Source organism: Muscardinus avellanarius (genome assembly GCF_963383645.1).
Source record: "Muscardinus avellanarius genome assembly, chromosome: 15".
Taxonomy (NCBI): Eukaryota; Metazoa; Chordata; class Mammalia; order Rodentia; family Gliridae; genus Muscardinus; species Muscardinus avellanarius.
Window position 1 is genome coordinate 81,512,059 of NC_137801.1, and position 22,049 is coordinate 81,534,107.

The following is a 22,049-nucleotide window of genomic DNA, read 5'->3' on the forward strand; positions in this document are numbered from 1 at the left end:
ATTCAGAAATATTAAGAGGTGGCTGAAGATGCGGCTCAGGGCTAGAACACTTGAATAGCAGACACAAGGCTCTGGGTTCCATCCCCAGCACTGGGAGGAAAAAAAGATGTCTACTAAACATATGCGAGTTTTTTTTTTCCTTGTCATTGTTCCCTAAGTAATATAGTATAACAACTATTTTTATGGCACTCAACTTGCATTAAGTATCATCAGTAATCTAGAGATGATTTAAAGTACACAGGAGGGTATGAACAGGTTCTTTGGGAATACTGTGCCATTTTATATAAGGATTTTGAGCATCCGTGGTTGTTGGTGTCTCCAGGGATCCTGAAACCAATCCCTCTTTACACCGAGGGGTGACTATACATATGATTTTATAGTTATCTTTTTCATATCTTTATGCAATAATTTGGCTTGGGTTGTGGATTAAATAGCCAGATCCCCCTTTCTACGATTATTTCGTTTTTGGTTTTGTCGCTGTTGTTATTTTTACAGCGCTAGAGATCAAGCCTAGGGTCTCCTGCATGCTAGGCAAGCACTGTACGGCTAAGTTATACCTCCAGCCCTCTGTGCTGGTTTTCAGGTGTCTCTAAGAGATGAAACCTGTGTTTCCTTGCAGGTAATGTACAGAAGGATTCTGCAGCAGGCAGGTTTTATCCAGTTTGCACAACTTCAGTTCCTGGAAGCTAAAGAGCTCTTCAGGTAATTTGAGGTGTTGGTAGCAAGACTGCCACGGCAGCGTGGCCCTGTGCTTAGAACCTCTGTTTCCCATGCAATGTCCTGGTGGGGAAAGTTGCCTTGGTTAGAGGAGCTGCGAGTGGAAGTGCTTAGGGTTGTTCGGAGTTGCTTGTGCCACCATGCTCTGCTGGTTCCAGCCTTGTGGGAGGGTCTCTTAGTCCTGAAGAGTGTGTGGCTCAGAAAGGACCCAGACACAGTCTGTGAGGGGGCCCTGGGAAGGCATCGGGGCTGCTGAGCCAGGAGCAGGGGATTCTGAAAACTGATTTGGGCAACATGAGGATTCCCAGGAACATGCCATTCCTGCTTCTTTCTCTAAAGATTTTATTAGAAGCTGAGTTTAGAAAAAGCAAGGGTTTCAGGGACGACTTCTGAAAACTTCTCATCATCTTCTAAAGACTTTTGGAATGTTATATTCCTAGGCAGCTGTCCTAGGATGTTGAGTTTGTCTTATGGAGGGCCCCTGAGCATTGGTATTAGTCTCCCTGCAGGGAGCACCTTTCTGAGCTCTGATGTGCATTCTTGCATTCTTTCACTCTCTCTCTCACTTTCTCTCTAACTTGCCCATCTTGCAAGCACACCCTTGTCATCACGCCCGCTCTTCCAATCATCCTCTGCTCTGGGCTGCTTTGCTCAGCGAGGCAATAGCTGCTCACAGACCTGCTAGTGTATCCTGCAAGAGGCGATTACACCTGCTGTGCTAGTCATTAAATATCCCACCAAAGCACCGCCTTGAGAATATGTTTCCAAAATGCCTCACTAGATGGGATTCTACGCTTTCCAGCTATCGAGCAAACACGATGAACAGGAATCTCCAAATAGACCACACGCATCTCAGTGGTGACTTGAGTAGAACCCTCTCAAAGGTGTCCCATTGCCTCAGGGATGGTGTATTGACAGGGCTTTCTGAAGAAAGAAGGATGTATTCTCTGAATCATGGTGTCAGCTATCACTGAGGCAAATCCTATGTTCTTGGAAAGATCAGTGGCTTTTGAGTTTAAATAGATTCTTTGCTCCTTTGGCTCCCGACTCCTTCCTACCATGTCTTGTTCTTGTTTTATTACTGCCATCTCAAAGACCTCCTCATCTACATCTGGCTATATCCCAAAGCAGCTTTTTTTTCTCCTGGATCAATCCAAAGCAGTAGGTGAGTGGCCATCGATGCATTCCTAGAAAACTCTCCTGATTTGGAAAGAGAATAGAAGCTGGGCAGTCACTAGGACAAAGTCCCTGCACTTCCATTCAGTAGTCTCTTAATAGCTGAACGGTGGGTTGATTGCTGCTTGACTTTTGTCAAAAGTGTGATTGAGAGAATTGATATTTGAAGAAGGTGCTCCTAAGACAAGGACAGTTGATCTTTTACTCCGGGAAGGAATTAAAGATGGGATATCACCAAATGTAACATCCTGGGCCTTATGAGGCTGGCTATTTTATTTATTTATTTATTTATTTATTTATTTATTTATTTACTTATTGCAGGTCTGGGGGTGGAGCCCAGGGACATTTGACCTCCGAGCTCTACCCCCTGCCCTATTTTTTATTCTTTTTTATATTTTTAATTTTTATTTCTTTTTTGGTGGTACTGGGGATGGAACCCAGGGGCCTTCTACCTCTGGGCTACACTCCCAGACCTATTTTATATTTTTATTTGGAAACAGGGTCTCTTAAGCCAGCTGAGGCCGGCTTTGAACCTGCAGGATCCTCCTGTCTCAGCCTCCCAAGCGTGGGGATTACAAGCGTGCACCACCACGCCCGGCTGAGGCTGGCCATTTTAAAGCTTCATCCTAATGTCCTGCCATAAACTTCTATCTAGAGTCACGTACAAGAGGCTGCATGGGTACTTCAAGGTCTTATGTTATCAGACCATTGCCCAGAAAATTATAAGTTAGGCTCTTATAAAGTCCCCTCTTTAAGAACTGATTGACAACCTGTGCGTAATTTATTGTCAGGAAATTGCTGGTTTTGGAAGCTCCATGACGCCATCCTTGCTCAGACCCTGATGCTGGGGACTGGTGTGGCTTTTTCTGCTTAGGTTGTGAGGGAGTCCAGGACTTCGCTGCATCCCCCAGGCAGCATGGGTGTCTCAGTGTTTCACTTCCATCCCTGCTGTTTGTGCTCATGTCTCTTGCCGTTGTCACCTCTGTTCTCTTTCGGAACTAGGAGATGGCACCTAGTTTGTTAGCATCCGTTGAGCTGGCAAATCCGGGTGGTCACCCCCACCCACCCCCGTTAACCTGTACCTGCGGGCGCTGCCCTCCAGTGTTGTTTTGTGTGCCTATGTGTACTCTTTCTCTCTTTTTGCTTCATTTAGTTTGACACTGTAATTGCAGAAGCGGCCAGCTTGATGTCCGGGAGCTGATCTCTCTCTACCCCTTCCTGTTGCCCACCTCCTCTTCATTCACCCGGTCCCACCCTCCTCTTCACGAGTACGCAGACCTGAACCAGCTGACCCAGGGGGACCAGGAGAAGATGGCCAAGTGCAAACGCTTCCTCATGAGCTACCTGAACGAAGTCCGCAGCACAGAGGTAGCCAATGGCTACAAAGAGGACATCGACACAGCTTTGCTCAAACTGTACGCAGAGGCAGATCACGACAGCCTGCTGGACCTCCTGGTCACTGAGAACTTCTGCCTTCTGACGGACAGTGCTGCCTGGCTAGAGAAGCACAAAAAGTGAGTGTCTCCTCCCTATGTGGCAGGGCTTCCTGCCCAGGCCCCTGCACCCAGTCTGAGGTCCTGCTGTAAAGCCAACTTAGCCATGTGGCATTTGGTTTCCAAAGGCCATGCAGCGACCATTGTGAAATTACAGTGATGGCAGGTACCAAGTGCTCCTCTGATGATGCTGTTTTTTTTCATGGTCTAAGGAGTCTGGGAGGGTATTTCAGGCACCATCCTCACTGCTGTGACCCCAGATACCTGATGACCACAACTTTGAGGAAGAAGAAGGATTTGCTCACAGTTCTGGAGATTTCAGAGACTTCAGTCCACGTTAGGCCAGGTCACATTGATGGAGCTCAGGGCATGTGATGAGAAGCAGAGAGAGAGCAAGGGCAGGGGGCAAGGAATATATACATCCCCAAGCCCACACCTCTAATCACCTGCCTCCTCCACCACACCTCACCTTTACTACCCAAATAATCTACTAATCCATCAATTAATTTGTGCACTGATAAGATTGGAACTCTCATGAGTCAATTATTTTATCTCTGAACTTTATTTATTTATTTTGTCTTGTCAAAACATGAGCTCTTCTAGGGGACATCTTATATCCAAACCATGACAGAAGGCATTTACTCTCTACCCAGTCTTTAGTAACACAGGGCAGTTTGAAACTAGTTATGGGGTTTGTTCATAAATGAAGTGATTTTTAAGTTTCCACTGTTGTCAATGTACGATGCATCTGTGGAAGATGCCACATAATTGTTAGTTAAATAGCGCACGTAAATCATTGATAACCAAATTGATTAGGTGGATATCTGGGTACATAGATGAGAAGGGAGGCTTCCTGATCTTGTTGATGTGAGGTCATGGTTTAAAACTCTAATATGATTATGCGCGTGGGTTATTAGTAGTCCACAGGCAGTTGGGGTCAGCAGTTTCTTTTTTGTCTGGGGAGAGCAGTCACATAGACTACCCATTTCAGACTTCGTTTTTCTTAGCTCTAAAAACGAGGGGCTTGGTGTGATCCGTCTACTTCATATAAGCAATAAGATTTTATTTTCTTTGTGTTTTTTTTTTTGTCCATGATTTGTTAAGAATTTGAAATAGCAATAGCACTGATGAAATCCCACAGAGACCTTGGGGGTTACAATGCCAGATCCCTTTCAGTGCCTGAGATGATGTGGGCTTCCACAGGGCATTCATTCTTTCAACAGTTTCCTCCATTACCAGAATATATTATGGATTGGCTTTGCAAGTTGAGTACCCCTTATTTAAAGGGACAGAAGCATTTCAAGTTTCAGAGTTTTTTTTTTTTTTTTAGGTTTTTATAATATCTGCATAGACTTTAGCAGTTGAATATTCCTAATCTGAAAATATCAAATCCTAAGTGCTCCAAAATCTGAAACTTTTTGAGCATCATGTTGATCTTAAAAAGTTTTAGATGGTAGAGTATTTCAGGTTTCAGAATTTTAGATTAAGAAGATTCAGCCTGAATTTTGTGCAGGAGCTGGAATATATACTGACAGCTCTTGGTAGTGATTCTGGAGAATTAGATCCATGGAGTCGGTACAACTCTCTCAAACGTTAAAGAAAAGAACGACTCCAGCCGATACTCCAAGATCTTGAGAGTTTGCCCTTTGAGAGAGGGAATTGACTTCTCCCTGGGCCAGTTTACTCCTGTCAGCCTGCTGGGGAGGGGGAGGAGGGCCAGGAGAGAGCCCAGAGGGCTCACTCCCCAGGCAATGCCAATGTACCTGCTAATCCTTTCCATTTATAAATGGAAGGCCAGGGAAGTTGGTCTACTTCTCAAGGTCATACGATTCATAAGCCATGAAGCCTGAATTGAAACTCAGGTCCTTGAGCTCTGGGCCCTCCCCCAGGACTCCCCTGTTTCTCTGTCATCTGTAATTCTCAGACACCATTGACTTCTCCTGCTAATTGTTCCTGTGCAGAACTCCTTTTTCTGAATAGAGAAAGCCAGCATTCCTTCCCCATGTTCTTCACCCTTTATGGTGAGCTAATAGTGCTGAAGTGAAGAGATAGGAAATGATATTAATATTTGAAACAAATTCAGAAGCAATTTCAAATGTGATTTTTCTGTTGTAGTTTTGTAGTTTTCTGTTTGAATTCCTCTGAAATCGGAATCAGATCCATTTTTTTTTTTAATTGGGAAAGCATATGTTTTTAGCAGCGTAAGTCAAATGAACAGAAATGAGGATCCTTTTGTTGTGAGCAGTGAGCTGAGAACGGAGTGGAGTAGAACCCGGGGGGCCCAGGGCGGGGGGTGTCCCCCTGTGCGGGAGCTGGTGGGGACGCCATGCTGACTGCCTTGATCTCTTCTAGGTACTTTGCACTTGGACTTCTCTATCATTACAATAACCAAGATGCTACTGCTGTTCAGGTGGGTTCATAGCATTTTATCCCTATCTCAGAGTCAGTTAGCATTTAACCTTTGGGGGAAAAAAAAAACAAATCACAAATTGATAGAAACTGCTTTGGCTTGATCTATAGCCTTTTTTTATACAGAACCAAAATTCTATCGCTTTAGAAAGAGAACTCTTTGAGAACTATTAGCATTGAGTTTGTCTTTACTTCTCTGTAAAGAGCATTTCGAGACTGAGGTTTTGAAACTTGAAGACATTTTTAAAAATACTGACAATTTCTTTTAAAAATTTTTAATGGCTGCAGAATAATTATACGCACTTACGGGGCACAGTGTGTGAATTAAGTTAATTCATCTCACAATATGAAATGATAAAATCAGGGTAATTAGCATTTCCATCTCAGACACTTATCATTTGTGTTGGGCAACTTCAGACTCCTCTTAGTTCTTTTAAAAATATATAATAAATTGTAAACCATAGTCACTCTACTGAGCTCTAGAACACTAGGACTTCCTTCCCTTATCTAACTGTATTTTGATCCCTTTGATCCAACCTCCCTCTATCCTCCCTTCTCCCTACCCTTCCTCGCTTCTAATAACCACTATTCTCTCTAACTAAATGAATTCTGCTTGAAAATACGATTTCTGATTGAGCCACAGGCATATGACCTAGCCATTGCCTTCTCAGAAAATTAGGGCAGCAAGTAAGAGTTGAATTTATCAACTCCACTGTTAATGACAGTAACCATTACCAGTGAGCTGTGTAAGTATCATCCCCATACCACTATAGAAAAATGGAAGCAAATAAAGTCTATACCATGGGTCACTGGCGCGGCTGGGCTTTGGGCTCCAGCTCCAGGTAGCCCAGTGGGGACACCGCACATGCATGGCACATGGCATCATTTGGTAGTCTTAGCTCTTATGTTGCTTCTTGTAGCTGATCGCTGGTCCTGACAGAGCCTCATCTACACTTTCAGAAGGATTTTTCTCCTTCTGTCTTCTGTTACCCACTTGTATAGCATTGTGTACTAATTTCCTGATGTGCCATTTTGTTTTGTGAGTGGCCAAGAACATCACCCAAACTCCTATCAACTCTGAATTTGGCAAATCCAAAATGCATTCAGTCTTTGGTTGCTTTAAGAAACTATCGTGATCATAGATATCATGATAATTGGTATTATGATAATTGGAAAGGAGAGTAAAACAAAAGAAAAAAAAATGGGTTTCCATCAGCATATACCCGAAGAATAGATTTGGGTATCACAGATAAAAAAGTTTTATTTTTTAAAAACATGATATTGTTCTGGGAATTATAGCTTGAGATTAGTATAATAAAAACTTTGTTATATACAGAAAGAGATTTGCAAACTTGAAATAATATGGAATGAGTCTCTGTGTGTGTGTGGCAAATTTTATTTAAAAATAGCACTTCTCAGTGTATATATGGTTATGTTATTTGGTTTGGGGAATTTAGTTTTGAAGAAACTAGTACACGTTGAGCAACTTTAATCTGCAAATCTAAAATCCTCTACAATCCAAAACTTTGAGTGTTGACATGATACTCAAAGTGGAAAAAAATCTCACACCGTGAAACTTAGTTTTATGTTAAAAAGTATTAAATATATAATATAAAATTACCTTTGGGATATATATATATATATGGTTTATATGAAACATAAATTAATCTTAATGTTAATTTAATGAATTGGTCCCATCCCCAAGATATCTCATTATGTATATGCAAATATTTCACCATGTGAAACAGTTGTGGTCCTAAGCATTTGGGTTAAGGACAATCAACACGTATCATAAAAGATGTTGGTATACTGACATCAGAAAGACAGATTTGCTAATTCTATAAGATTATGCTAATTCCGTAAGTCTAGGTTTTTTAAAAAAAAATTGTTTCTTTCTTTCCAGCTGTGGGTGAACATTGTGAATGGGGATATCCAGGACTCCACACGCTCAGACCTGTATGAATACATCGTTGATTTTCTTACCTACTGCCTAGACCAAGAGCTGGTGTGGACATATGCCGACTGGGTCTTGCAGAAAAGTGAGGAGGTTTGTGCTTTATACATGCACCTTTTACTCAAGATAGCTGGTAAAAACAGACCAAAAAGGCCTTTGGTTTTAGGCATTGTTGCTACACATCTTGATGAGGTACACGATGGTGGGGGCACACATGCACACATCACTCAATTAGCCCTTCCCCAATTTCCACCCCATTCCCTACCCCTCTTTCTCATGTTTGGCTTAGTGATTGGCTTTGATATGTTCGTGAATGTACATCATGTACTTTATGAAATTTTCCTCTTCCCCCTCCCATCCCACTCAGTTAGGCCTCCCCTCCCATCCCACTCAGTTAGGCCTCCTTATTTGCTCATTTATGGTTTCTTCTTCTTTGTCTAGAGTTCTTCCTATGACTCTCTTTCTCCCTAGCTTCTGCATATACGGGAGAACATCTGACTTTTTACTTTTTGTGACTGATAAGTCTCACTTAAGATAATGTTCTTCAGTTCCATCCATTTCCCCACAGATGATATAATTTTGTTCTTCTCTATAGCAGAATAAAATTCCATTATGTACAAATATCATAGTTTTATAACCCATTCATCTGTTGATGGACATCTTGGCTGGTTCCATGGTTTGACAGTTGCGAATTGTGCAGCTATGAACATAGATACGCATGCATTAGTTTGGTAGTTTGGTTTCCAATCTTTTGGGTAGATACCCAGAAGTGGTATTGCTGGATCGAATGGTAGGTTTATTTCCATTCTTCTGAGAATCCTCCATACTTTTTTCCAAAGTAGTTGTACTAATTTGCAATTCCACTAGTAGTGAATTAGAGTTCCCACTTCTTCATTTGTTTCCCTTATAATAACTATTTTTTTTTAGTCATCTGAATTCCAGCTCTAAAAGAAGATCTGTCTTTAGTATGTCTGAGATGTACTATTTAGAATCTTTCTGGAGCTGGGCGTGGTGGCGCACGCTTGTAATCCTTGTACTTCGGAGGCTGAGATAGGAAGATTGTGCAGGTTTGAAGCCAGCATCAGCTACTTAGTGAGGCCCTTTGCAACTTAGTGAGACCCTCTTTTAAAATAAAGAATAAAAATAGGCCTGGGAGTGTAGCTCAGAGATAGAATGCCCCTGGGTTCAATCCCCCCAAAATAAGAATCTTCTTTCTATAGAAAAGCAAGAAGAATAGCCAGCTCACATTCTTAGCATCTTCCTTTAAATATGTTTTTCAACATTTCCTTCCCTATGCCCAGTCTGGCACTATTGCTTTTTGTAGCCAGATCAGGATTGGCCCAGAAGGACCTACAGGCTCTTGCTAGGCTTACAGGTCTTTGTCAGGAGACAGCCCCAGGCCTGGGCCACACCAGGGAGACTGGTATCCCCTTCTCTGCTTTCACCATCCTCACCTGGAGGTAGAAGTGGTGTCATGAGCAGGATTCAGCCCATCTTAGAGGCTGAGAAATGACCATGGTGGGGGTGTAAAAGCAGAACTTGTTAGGCATTTGTAGAAAGATGGAACTAAATCCTTACCTCTCACCATGCACAGGAATCAACTCGAGATGGATCAAAGACTTAGAAATTAGGCCAGAAACTGTGACGTTATTAGAGGAGGGCATAGGCTCAGCACTACAACATATTGGCACAGGCAGTAACTTTTTCAACAAGACCAAAGCACAGGAAATTAAAGCAATAATTAACAAGTGGGATGGCATCAAACTAAAAAGTTTTTCTCATCAAAGGAAACCATCAATAACCTAAAGAGGAAGCCTACAGAATGGGAGATCTTTACCAGCCACCACTCAGATAGAGGGCTAATATCCAGAATATACAAAGAGCTCAAAAAACTCTACACTAGCAAAACAAACAACCCAGTCAGGAAATGGGCAACAGAATTGAATAGACATTTCATAAAAGAAGAGATAGAAATGGCCAATAGATACATGAAAAGATGTACAACATCATTAGCCATTAGGGAGATGCAAATCAAAACTACACTGAGATTCCATCTAACCCCAGTCAGAGTGGCAAGCATAAAGAAATCAAACAACAATAATTGCTGGAGAGGATGTGGGGAAAGAGGAACTCTTTTACACTGTTGGTGGGAGTGCAAACTAGTTCAGCCCCTATGGAGATCAGTGTGGAGATTCCTTAGAAAACTGGGAATAGATCCACCATATGATCCAGCTCTACCACTCCTGGGTATCTTTTCAAAGGGGTTGAAATCAGAGAACTACAGTAGCATATGCATATCTGTGTTCATAGCAGCACAATTTGCAATAGCCAAAATATGGAACCAACCTAGGTCTTCATCAATAGTTGAATGGATTGCAAAATTATGGGAAATACACACAATGGAATTCTACTCAGCAATAAAGAACAAAATCATGTCATTTGCAAAAAGATGGGAAGACCTGGAAAACATTATGTTAAGTGAGATCAGCCGAGCACAGAAAGAGAAGGGACATATGTTTTCTCTAATGTGTCCAAACTAGGGAGTATTAGGGATACCAGAGGGACTCCAAATAATGGAGGGGAAACCTCAGCAAAGCTAGAAAGGAAGGGTAGGAGAGGAAGAAGGCTGAGGTTGCCTAATGAGGCGCTATATCTGAATTTGCGTAAAAATATAAATACAGCATGGTTAACCTGAACACTCATTGTTGGGAGGGGGATGGAAAGCATAGTCTGAATGTATGCCATTTTCAATATGTTCCACATAAAAAAATAAAAAATTTTTTTAAAAGCACCTGTTCTTTGTTGGCCACTGGGGGGCAGCACAGTCAGGCAGAGAGACCCAGTCCTTGGTGACACCAGTGACTGTGAATTCACCTGGTGAATGTTTTCACCATTAAAAACATACACATGTCCTTGGCTCCCTGAGAGAGACAAACTCGGCTGCCTGAAGCAGATCCTGTCTAAAACAGAGAACCTCTGAGCTTTCTTTCTGCCTACCTAATACCGGAGTTGGAGTATACCCTCCTGTTGCCCCACCATGCTGTGTTAACTGGGAGGTTGGAGCCCTCTGTGCTATGTATATTTTTTTACTTCATCCTTGCGTTGCCTTGTGCACACACCTGCAGAACATACCCTGACATGCTTGCTCACACTTACAACATGGATCTTGTGCCACTGAAATAGGGCATCCTAGCTGGGCGTAGTGGCACACGCTTGTAATCCCAGTATCCGGGAGGCTGAGACCAGAGGATCATGGTTCGCGGACAGCCTCAGCTATTTAGTGAGGCTCTTTGCAACTCAGTGAGACCCTGTTTCAAAATAAAGAAAAAGGGCATCCTTCCCAGCGCTCACAGGTGATAACAAACATACATGGAGCTTCATGTGCCTCCTCATAGGCCTATCGCTTGGCCTATGTCATCCCTTTCGAAAGGCACAGCAACCCCACACCGTGGCTGTTGTTATTCTTGGGTTGGAACCCAGGGTCTTGCCTTTACCAGAGCCTTCTTCAGCCCCAAAGTGGACATCACTTATATAACAACAAACTAAGGCTGGAAGAAGTTAGGGAATTTTCCCAAGGTCAGTCCAGGCTTCCAGAACCCAGCACTCATACTCAAAACAGCTGAGCCTTATTCCTCATGTTTGGGGATCGTGGAGGTGTGTGTGTAGGTACCAGGGGGGCTGGCATGGATGCACCTGCCTTTTCAGTGCGTCCTTAAAGATAAATTAGACTAGTGTGTTCCATGTGCTAGCCGCAGGAAGGACCAAATCAGATCCCAGATAATCGTCTACCATACATAAAATACCAAATAGAGCATCTCTGTCCAGAGAATGGAGTTTTCTGCACTGACTTTTTGGCACTTTTTTTTTTTCCTCGCTTACTCTTAGGCAAGGACCCTTCCCTGTACAGGGATAGTCTTAGTAACACAGAATGGTTGTTGCATGGGTCGTTGAACTCCACCACCAGTAAATGCTTTGCTCTTTACCTTCCAGCTCTTTAATTTTTTATTTATTTATTTTTGGTGGTACTGGGGGGGGGGAACCCAGAGGCTTTCTACCTCTGGGCTATACTCCCAAACATTTTTTGTATTTTATTTGGAAACAGGGTCTCACTAAGTTGCTGAAAGCTTCACTAAGTAGCTGAGGCTGGCTTTGAACTCGTGCGATCCTCCTGTCTCAGCCTCCCAAGCGCGGGGATTACAAGCGTGCGCTACCACACCCAGCTTAAAATAATTTTTAAATAATTTTGGTGGTACTGGGGTTCCTGGAAACCCTTCTACCTCTAGGCTACACTCCCAGACCTATTTTTATACTTTTTTATTTGGAAAGGGTCTCTTAAGCCAGAGAGGCTGGCTTCGAACCAGCGCGATCCTCCTGTCTCAGCCTCCCAAGCGCGGGGATTACCAGCGTGCGCCACCACGCCCGGCTCACCTTCCAGCTCTTTTAAAGGGCATCCCAGCTGGAGGTGGGGTGGGGCTCCGAGTGTAGGATGCTCTTTCTGTCTTTGCTTGGTGCTCGTTGGTCTTTGTCAGTGCTTCATGCTGGACTATTTTCTCCATAACCAAAATTATTAACCACTTTTCTGAGGGGTGATTGACGTAGAGAAAGCTGTATCTATTTAACATAGTTATGTTGCTCCGTTTTTCACCACAGTTGTACCCAAAGCACAAACGAGGGCACAAGGACCACGATGAGGATGAAGAAAAAGTGACTTTGAAAGGCCTCACGACTAACTCGCTGCTATTCCTTTAGGTTGGAGTTCAAGTGTTCACCAAGAGACCTTTGGATGAACAACAGAAAAATGGCTTTAATCCAGATGATGTCATCAATTGCCTTAAAAAATACCCTAAAGCCCTAGTTAAATATCTGGAACATCTGGTTATCGACAGGAAGCTGCAGGTGAGCATTAGCCCAGTAGACAGTAGTTGACCTGGGAGATAGACATATCAACTTCTTGGGCAGATGGTTCTAATGTCTTGTTCGTGTTGGAGCCCTGGCCGCCCACTCGGTACTTGTTAATGGTCTGAGAGAATTTGATGCCTGATGAAAGCGACCCACAGGAATAGGTAGCTCCTTCACCTGTCAGCTAATGTCCACGCCACTCCTATTTTTCTTTTTGTTATTATCTTCAAAGGAAATAAGAGAAGCTGTACCTTTTGGTAGAATACACAAATCCTCTGCTCTTACTTCTCAAAATGACATGTAACCTCTACTGTGTGATCTCCCTAGTGTTCAGTTTTCCTTCACTGTAACAAAACACTAGAGACAAAAGTAACTTATAAAGAGAAAAGGGTCATTTTTGCTCGTGGGTTTTGAGGTTCCAGTCCGTGATCAGTTGGTCCTGTTGCTTTGGGCCCTGCAGTGAAGTTTGGGCAAGTCATGGCAGAGAGTGCATAACAGACTGAAATGGTCCACCTCATAGCCCAGATGCAAAAGAGAGGAAGGAGTCAGTCTCACACAGCCCCCTTCAAGGACACACTCCCAATGACCCAAGGCCCTCCCGCTAGGCTCCACCTCCCAAAGATTTCTTTTCCAGATAGCACCACCCTGATACCAAGGCTTCAGCACACAGGCCTTTCAGCACAGTGTCTAAATGCAGCGCACAGATTGTAAACTCATTTTCTGCTTTGGGGTTTCTGGCAGGTTTCCAGTCTAGCAAGGGGATTCTGTCCACTGTCTTGGAGACCCTGCCTCAGATCCCCTCAGTGCAGGCCTGGTCGCGGTAGCCCTAGCCAGCAGTGAGATCTGCAGGCTTCCCACTTGCAAACCTGTCTGTCTGTGGGGTCCCCTCCCCCATTTCCTGCAGAAAGAAGAGTACCACACTCATCTGGCTGTGCTCTACCTGGAGGAGGTCCTGCGGCAGAGGGTGTCCACCAGCAGCAAGGGCGCAGAAGTCACTGAGACACAGACCAAACTACGGCGCCTGCTCCAAAAGTCCGACTTGTACCGAGTCCATTTTCTGATAGGTGAGGACAGGCCCAAGATGCTCGCCAGATGGAAGTGTCTTCAGGGAGTAAGGGCAGAGAGACCAGCTTCTGCGGAGCTGCCTGCTTGTGTCCCGTAAAATGATTTCTTGAGTCCCTTTAGAAGCACAGGCAGCCTGCCTAGGGGGAGGGCTTAGGCTTCTTTGTCCTATGCTAGAGTTGGATAGTACCCTTAGCTGGTGACATCGAAGCCACTCTTGATGGGATCTGAACTCCTGCAAGTCTTGGTCATGCCTTCATTTAAATATCTTTTACTTGGCTTTGAAGCACTGAATTCTAGTTCCATTTGATGACTTCAGTGTAGTCGTGTGTGTGTGTGTGTGTGTGTGTGTGTGTGTGTGTGTGTGCACGCATGCTGGGAATTAAACCCAGGGGTATTCTACCTCTGAGCCACAGCGCCAGCCCTTTCTTATTATTCTTATTTTATTTTTGAAGCAGGATGATTCTAGGTTGCTAAGAGCCTAAGTTTCTGAGGTTGGCCTCAAACCTGTGATCCTTCTGTATTTAAATCTGTACGTGGCCGGGCGTGGTGGCGCACGCTTGTAATCCCCACACTTGGGAGGCAGAGACAGGAGGATCGCGCAGGTTCGAAGCCAGCTGCGTGTCCTGGATTAGGAGACCCTGTTTCCAAAATAAAAATGTAAAAATAGGTCTGGGCGTGTAGCCCAAAGGTAGAAGGGCTTCCAGGAACCCCAGTACCACACACACACACACACACAAAAAAAATCTGTACATGTTTGCTACAGATACAGTTGGGTTTTTTTAAACTATTGTTTTTTCTTTGTGCTATTGTGGATCAAACTCAGTACCCCTTACAGGGTAGGCCAGTGTTCTACCACCAAGCTACCCTATCCCTTTTTATTTTATTTTAAAGCAGGGTCTTGCTAAGTTGCCCTGGCTGGCCTGCAACTTGCAATGCTCCTGCCTCAGCCTTCCAGAAAACTGGAATTAAAAGCATGTACCGCACCAGACGTCGTGGTGCACACTTGTAATCCCAGTACTTGGGAGGCGAAGACAGGGGGTTCATGTAGATTCAGAGCCAGCCTCAGCCACTTAGTGAGGCTCTCTGCAACTTAGTGAGACCTTGTTTCCAAATAATTATAAAATAGGTGTGGGAGTGTAGCCTGGAGGTAGAAGGCCCCTAGGTTCTGTCCCCAGTAAAACACACACACACACACACACACACACACACACACACACACACACACAAGCATGCACCGCCACAACTGGCCAGATGCAGTTTTTTTTTTTCCTCTGATTCATGTTTGGTTGAACTCACAGATATAAAACCTGTACATACAGAGGGCCAGCTGTGTGGGTCACGGCTTCTCCAGCTGGCTGCCCAGTGCCCCACTCTATGGGGAACAGTATAAAAACCTTGGAGAGGACTCGGGTTCCCAGATTCTCAGGGCGCAAAGACGGCAAAGTGCGACAGAGCAGCACAGTGTGTGCACTTGGTAGAACCAACTAGTTTCTTGATGGATTCTGTCATTTTCCTTAGGACTTGGAATCTTTTTTTTTTTTTTTTTTTTGGTGGTACTGGGGTTCCTGGAAGCCCTTCTACCTCCGGGCTACACTCCCAGACCTATTTTTTATATATGTTTTTTTATTTGGTAACAGGGTCTCTTAAGCCAGCACAGCTGGCTTCGAATCCTCCTGTCTCCGCCTCCCAAGCGCCGGGATTACAAGGGTGCGCCACCACGCCCGGCTGGACTTGGAATCTTAATGGCAGGGAAGACGAAGACCCTTTTGTTTTCAATCTTTTGTTGGTTAATGAATTTTTAATACTATGAGCTCATATTCTTTCGAAGAAGTGTATTTTAAATTGGAAGAAAGAGGTTCAGCAGACCTTTTAGGGGAGGGGTTATTTGTCTGGATTTGGGGGATTATGTATGCAGTCAGCCTGTGTGTGTGTGTGTGTGTGTGTGTGTGTGTGTGTGTGTGGTACTGGAGATCGAACCCAGGGGCATTCCACCTCTGAACTACACTCCCAGCCCTTTTTATTTTTTAATTCTGAAGAGGTCTCACTAATTTGCTGAGGCTGTCCTCGAACTCAGGATTTTCCTGTTTCAGTTTCCCAAGAACTGGGATTACAGGCATGCTCCGCCATGTCGGGCTAGTAAGCTCTCTTTGTCTTTGGGTTCTGCATGGATAGATTCAACCAACTGTGGATTAAAAATAACCTCCCTAAAATATGTCTGCCCTGAACATCTGCAGACGTCCTTCCTTGTATTTCCTAAATAATACACAATAGCAACCATTCACACAGCACTTGCATGGTGTTGGGTATCCTAAGTAATCCAGAGGTGATTTAGAGTGGACAGGAGGATGATACCATGCCAGGATGAGGGACGTGAACCTCAGGGACTTGGGTATCCATAGGAGGTGGGTTCTGGAACCAGTTCCCCGAGAGTTCAGAGGGACAGTGAAAAGTGCCCTTTTATTTTAGTCAAAAGATGTACCATAGGGCTGGGAGGTAGTTCATTGGTGAAGCACAATGCCTTACCAGTGCACCATCTTGGGTTCAATTCCCAGTTCCCAAAACAAAACAAAACAAAAGATGCACCATCCTGGGAAGATAGAGTAATAATGGGTTAACTGGAAAACTGGAGAGATGATATTCAGTGATTTCCTGCGGTCTTCTGGAACCATGGATCATTTATCATTATTATTATTATTATTATCATCATTATCATTATTATTATTATTACTACTACTACTACTATTATTATTATTAATGTTGTAAACAGTATGAGTAGATTCTACCTTCTGCTTTGCTAAGCCCCAGATTCACAAAGAGAAAGTACAAGACAAATTCCCCTCGATCATCGAGGTAATAGTATTTAGCAATGTCCGGGTAGCCTCCTTCCCGAGGCTGAGGGCAGGGAGCCAGCACGCTGGCTGGGAGGGCCCTGCCACTTTCTGAGCCACGCTTCTGTCTGACAGAGCGGATCCAGGGCGCTGGTCTACCGATGGAGCGCGCCATCCTGCACGGGAAACTGGGCGAGCACCAGCAGGCCCTGCGCATCCTGGTGCACGAGCTGGGGGACTTCTCGGCAGCCGAGGACTACTGCCTGTGGAGCTCCGAGGGCCAGGACGCGCCCTGCCGCCGGCGCCTCTTCCATACGCTGCTGACCATGTACCTCCACGCTGACCCCTCTGCACAGGACCTGGCCGTGGCGGCCGTGGACCTGCTGAACCGCCACGCTACGGAATTCGACACCGCACAGGTGTTGGAGCTGCTGCCGGGCACCTGGTCGGTGCAGCTGCTCTGCCCGTTCCTGATGGGGGCCATGCGGGACAGCATCCATGCCAGGAGGACCGCGCAGGTGGCTCTCGGCCTGGCCCGGTCGGAAAATTTGATCTATACCTGTGACAAGGTGAGCGCACAGCCTGCTGGGCTAGTTTCTCCACTAGCCTCTGTTGTGGACAAGACATGTTTTCTTGTTGTTGTTTGTTTGTTTTTTGCAGTACTGGGGATGGTACCCAGGGGCATTCTACCTCCGAGCGATACCCGCAGCTCTATTTTTTTATTCTTTATTTTGAAACAGGGTCTCACTGAGTTGGAAAGGACCTCACTAAGTAGCTGAGGCTGGCCGCAAACCACGATCCTTCTGTCTCAGCCCGGCTTGCAAAGCAGGTTTTTAACTAATGGGGGAAAATGATCTGTCATTTTTTTCTATGACTTCAAAACATCAACTGAGTCTTCTCAACTCGAAACTGGGGTCTGTGAGGGCAGTGGCCAGGCGGACAGGCCTGACACAGAGTAGGTTTTCTCTGTTGGACACCAGTGATCAAGAAAGCAGGAGGGGATGGCAGAGGGCAGAATAGCATCGCTGAGGTCGCTCACTGAGCACGTCCTGTGTGCCAGGCTCCTTTCCCACACTCCATGTTCTCTTGACTTCATTTTCAGTAGTTTTAAGTGGTGTCCACGAGTGTCATCCACATTGCACAGCAGAAGGAACTGACGCAGAGGGAGCTTACACAATCAGGAAGTGGAAGAGCCCAGGGGAGCCTCCCAGGCCAGCTCAGAAAGCCGTGTTCTTGGCCCCCATCTGGATGCTCCACGTGGTCTACAGAGCAGGAATCCGTGTTCCTCTCCCTTTCTTGACTCTCTGCGGCCTGGGAGATGCAGCGTCTCCTCCTGGGGCCTGTTGCTCCCTGTGTCTCCCTCCTTCCCAGCATACATCTTGGCCTCAGCCGCTCTGAATCTCCCAGATGAGATGTGCCATCTCATCTCCTAGCCTTTGCCCATCTTCCCACTCCCTAAAATATCCCCGCCTCTTCCTGTCCGCCTGGTGAAGGCTCAGTCAGAACTCCACCTGTCTATGGCTTTGTGGGGAAGCCATCTCGTCCCCATGAGCAGATGAATCACCATCCCCACGGCCCACTCAGAGCATGCCATCTTTCTTGTCTCTCTTTACTATTAGATTTTGGGTTCTTCGAGGGCAGGGAAATTCATTGACTTATCCCAGGTTCCCGAGGGCCCAGCCTTGCATGCTGAAGGTCCGGAGTAAATGGTGAATGATGGGTGCAGCTGAGCACAAGATGACTTCATAAGTTGCTGCCCATTCCTCCCAATAGACTGACTTGCCTGGGCTGGCCCCGCTAAATTGTGTAGAGAGACATCTTAATTTGCAAAACTCAAGTCCTGTTTATCAGACCTCCGCTGATGGCACTGCAGCTCAGTTACGTTACTTACCTCCAAAGAAAAGAAAATAAATTATGTTTCCCAGGATATCAGGAATGGGCCATTAATTAGCCATTAAACATAAAGGATGTTAAGCCAGGTGTGGTGGTGTATGCTTGTAATCCCAGTACATGGGAGGCTGAGACAGGAGGATGGCAGGTTTGAGGATAATGACTCTCAGCAATCTAATGTTTCAAAGCAAAAATATATGTGTGTGTGTGTGTGTGTGTGTGTGTGTGTGTGTGTGTGTGCTGGGGTTGTAGCTCAGAGGTAGAATACCCCTAGCTTTAACCCCCAGTACCTCTCCACTTCACACATGCACACACACACACACACACACACACACACACACACATACACACACACGACTTTAGCTAATTCCTTAATTTGTGCTATAAATTTTCTTCTCTCTCTCTCTCTCTTTCTGTGTGTGTGTGTGTGTGTGTGTGTGTGTGTGTGTGTGTGTGTGTTTTACTGGAGATTGAACCAGGGGTGTTTGTTCTACCTCTGAGCTACACCTCTAGCCCTATTTTATTTTATTTTTCTTTTAGTTTGAAACAAGATCTCACTAAGTTGCTGAGACTGACCTCAAACCTGCACTCTTTCTGTCTCACTTCCCAAGCACTGAGATCACGGCTGTGCCACCACGCCTGGCTAGCTTTTCTTATTTGCGCTTGAGAGGACCAGGAAGTGTATATGGTCCTGTCTGGCTCTAACTTTCATAATAGATCTTTGTTAAAACAGTCAGAGCTCTGAGAAGCATGGAGGCAGGATCTTATATAGAAACGCAGGGCTAACAATAATGACTTTCATAAATTAAGGAAAGGAATTTGAGCTGGTACCTGGTGGTAAACACTTGTAATCCCATTACTTGGGAGGCTGAGACAGGAGGATGGCAGGTTCATGGCCAGCCTCAGCTACTAGTGAGGCCCTCCGCAACTTAGTGAGACCCTGTTCCAAAATTAAAAAAAAAAAAAAAAAACAGGGCTGGGGTGTATCTTGGAGGTAGAATGCCCAAAGTTCAATCCCCAGTGTTGCAAAAAAAAAAAAAAGCAGTTTTGGTAGCTTTTTTTTTTTCTTCTCCAGATACTAAGGATGGTTATGTCCTGGTTCAAGAGGCTGATATGAAATCAATCTTCATCAGAGATTGGGGGATGCGTGTCAAACCTTACAGACCATTAAAGTATCCAGTCGAGGAGTATCAGCAGGGCGGCCTTATTAGTCTTGGTTTCTGTTTGCAGATGAAGCTGAAAGGAAATGCGATCCGACTCTCGGACCAGAACCTTTGCCAGCTGTGCCAGAACCCCTTTGCCGAGCCTGTGTTTGTCAGATACCCAAATGGAGGGCTGGTGCACACGCACTGTGCTGGCAGCAGACACACGACCCCCAGCTCGCCCAGTCCCGGCACCCGGACTTGAAAAGCTCAGCTCAAGGTCACGATGGGGACTCCGAGTTCTGTCCCGAGCCTGCCGATCACAAAGAGAAGACAGCCGCCATACTTGGTGGGTGAAGGGGACGCACCGGGGTGCTGGGAGAGGACGTCCGTCCCTGTCAAACGAGGACAGCTCTCTGCTGACTGCTCTTTGTATGAATATATAGTGGAAAGTCCTGAAAACAGACAGGCAAGAGTCCCCCCTCCAGGTACTCAGTCATCTGAAACAAATTGAAAGAGAAGGTGGTCTTGCCTGTACCATGGGGACACGGGTGGGGACCCCATCTGTAGACACATACGGGCACCGGGCAGGTGTTGCTTCGCCTCGGTGTGCAGACTCAGCTCTCTCACCGGCCGAGTGTCGGGGCGCAGGGTGTTGAGGCGAGCACCCAGCCATCCAGCCGTCCTGTGTCCTGCAGAGGCGCGGCCTCCCTCCCCACGGGCTCGGCCCTTACCCCTAGAAACGGCTGGCCTTCGGAGCATAGCTTTTTGTTCCTTCCTCTCATCTGGCTCGCTAACCCTAAAAGATTCTCCTTTGTTTACCCACGCACTCACTTTTGGGTAAATTCCTGTGCTTCGAGCTGCCTAGCAAACGGGGATCTTTTTAGAAAGCAGGTGAGATCCCAGACAGAAGCCCCTCTGCCCGTCGTGAGGAAGACGCTGGGAAGAGGTAGAACTCCGGTGGCCCAGGAGCCAGGGGCAGGTTCTTTCTGTTCAGAACGTCCACGGACGGAAAGCCCGCGACGAACATGTGCCGCCCAACATTTTTATTTGAATTCATGTCCTGCTTGTAGTTTTTCTCCCATCTAGAAATTCACCTGCCATACTCATTAGGGCTATTTTTTTCTTCCTTGTTAAAAATGTACCTCCTACTGAAAATGAAAAGGGAACTGTGGCCAGCTCAGCCAAGCATGCTTTTTCGGAAAACACGGGCTGGTCTTAACCTCGTACTCCAAGCAGGGCAAGCGGTGGGCGACACTGCCGTGGCCCTTGATAGAGGTGCCCTTGGCCCCGGCAGGGGCTTCTGCACCACCTCCGGGGAGTCCAATCAAGCTGCCTTACCTCTCAGCACTTTCTGTGCCCACCCCGAGGTTTCCTGAACTCACAGAAAGAAGGTCACTCACCCATCGCCGCCTGGGATTCATTTTGTGACAAGCTCAGCTCTCACTTTAATGCTCTCTTTTGAATTTCTTCATTGAAATGACCGATACTATGAGGGAATCAACCTAAAGACAGTGCCCACACTACCACGGCGCTTGGGAAGCAGGCATCGCTGGTCCCAGAGATCCCTGGAACACGCCCTGTCTTCATCAGCACAAGCCTTAGTGAGGCAGCTGAAGAGCCCACTTCTGTTCTTTTAAAAACATTTGCTATAATAAGAATGATCTGTGTGTGGTTTTTTTTTTGTTGTTGTTTTTTTGTTTTTTTTGTTTTTTTTTTTTCCTTTTGGGGATGCTAAGTGAGCCAAAAAGCAAAACATCCCTGTGTCCTTTGGGGAAAGTGTTACCATTATTCCCCTAACTATATTTTAGTGATCTAAAGAATAAATGACAAAATTCTCCTCGTAGCTCAGCTGTATGAGCTGGTCTGAATTCCAGGCTGGGTCCTGAGCTCCAGCCTGCGGATGCTCATCTTGCTGCACATGTTATTGCTACAACCTGTGAGATGCGGGGAGGGTCTCTGTTCCTCAAAGAGAAAGTTACCTGTATATGCAACATTGCACTTTCAAAAACACTGTCTTCTCTGTACACAAGATGGGTCCAGTCTTGGGAAAAAAAAACCCTTGTGATTGCTCGTCCCTAACCTGAGGACATTAGTCTTTTTTTTCCTTCTGAAACTTGATCAATATTTTGAAATCTCTGTCATCCTTTGAAAGAATGGGAATTGCAATTGAGCAGTTTTCCAAGTCCCCCGAGTCCTTTGACTGTAGCAGAATTCTGTGACAAGGTGCAACATCGTCCCACATGTTAAAAGCCGTGTTCCCTGACCCTCCTCACCCGTTCATGGGGTCCTTTCCTCAAATCCTGTTTTTAAGACGAATTCAAGGTTCTCTCCAACAGGCCTGCTGTTTTATGACTGCCGATGAATAGAGCAATTAGAACTGTCACGCAGACATTCTCCTTCCTGTTAGGTCCAGTGTAACCACTCTAGTGAAAGCAGCATGAGCGCGACTCAGTTTACATTAACATTCTATGGG

At 45.4% G+C, this 22,049-nt stretch overlaps 1 protein-coding gene across 1 annotated transcript in view; it reads left to right on the forward strand.

Annotated features, from left to right (window-relative positions):
* The window catches only part of TGFBRAP1 (transforming growth factor beta receptor associated protein 1), a gene marked incomplete at its 3' end in the record, with an annotated part of 33,886 nt that extends 14,048 nt beyond the window's left edge, over nucleotides 1–19,838 (forward strand). Inside the window, exons 4-11 of the mRNA XM_080711843.1 lie at nucleotides 620–702; nucleotides 3,066–3,407; nucleotides 5,739–5,796; nucleotides 7,699–7,842; nucleotides 12,499–12,645; nucleotides 13,553–13,712; nucleotides 16,677–17,110; nucleotides 19,662–19,838. Of these exons, the coding sequence (XP_080567969.1) occupies nucleotides 620–702; nucleotides 3,066–3,407; nucleotides 5,739–5,796; nucleotides 7,699–7,842; nucleotides 12,499–12,645; nucleotides 13,553–13,712; nucleotides 16,677–17,110; nucleotides 19,662–19,838 (1,545 nt within the window). The remainder of the gene's footprint in view (nucleotides 1–619; nucleotides 703–3,065; nucleotides 3,408–5,738; nucleotides 5,797–7,698; nucleotides 7,843–12,498; nucleotides 12,646–13,552; nucleotides 13,713–16,676; nucleotides 17,111–19,661) is intronic.
* Nucleotides 19,839–22,049: the final 2,211 nt, after the last annotated feature.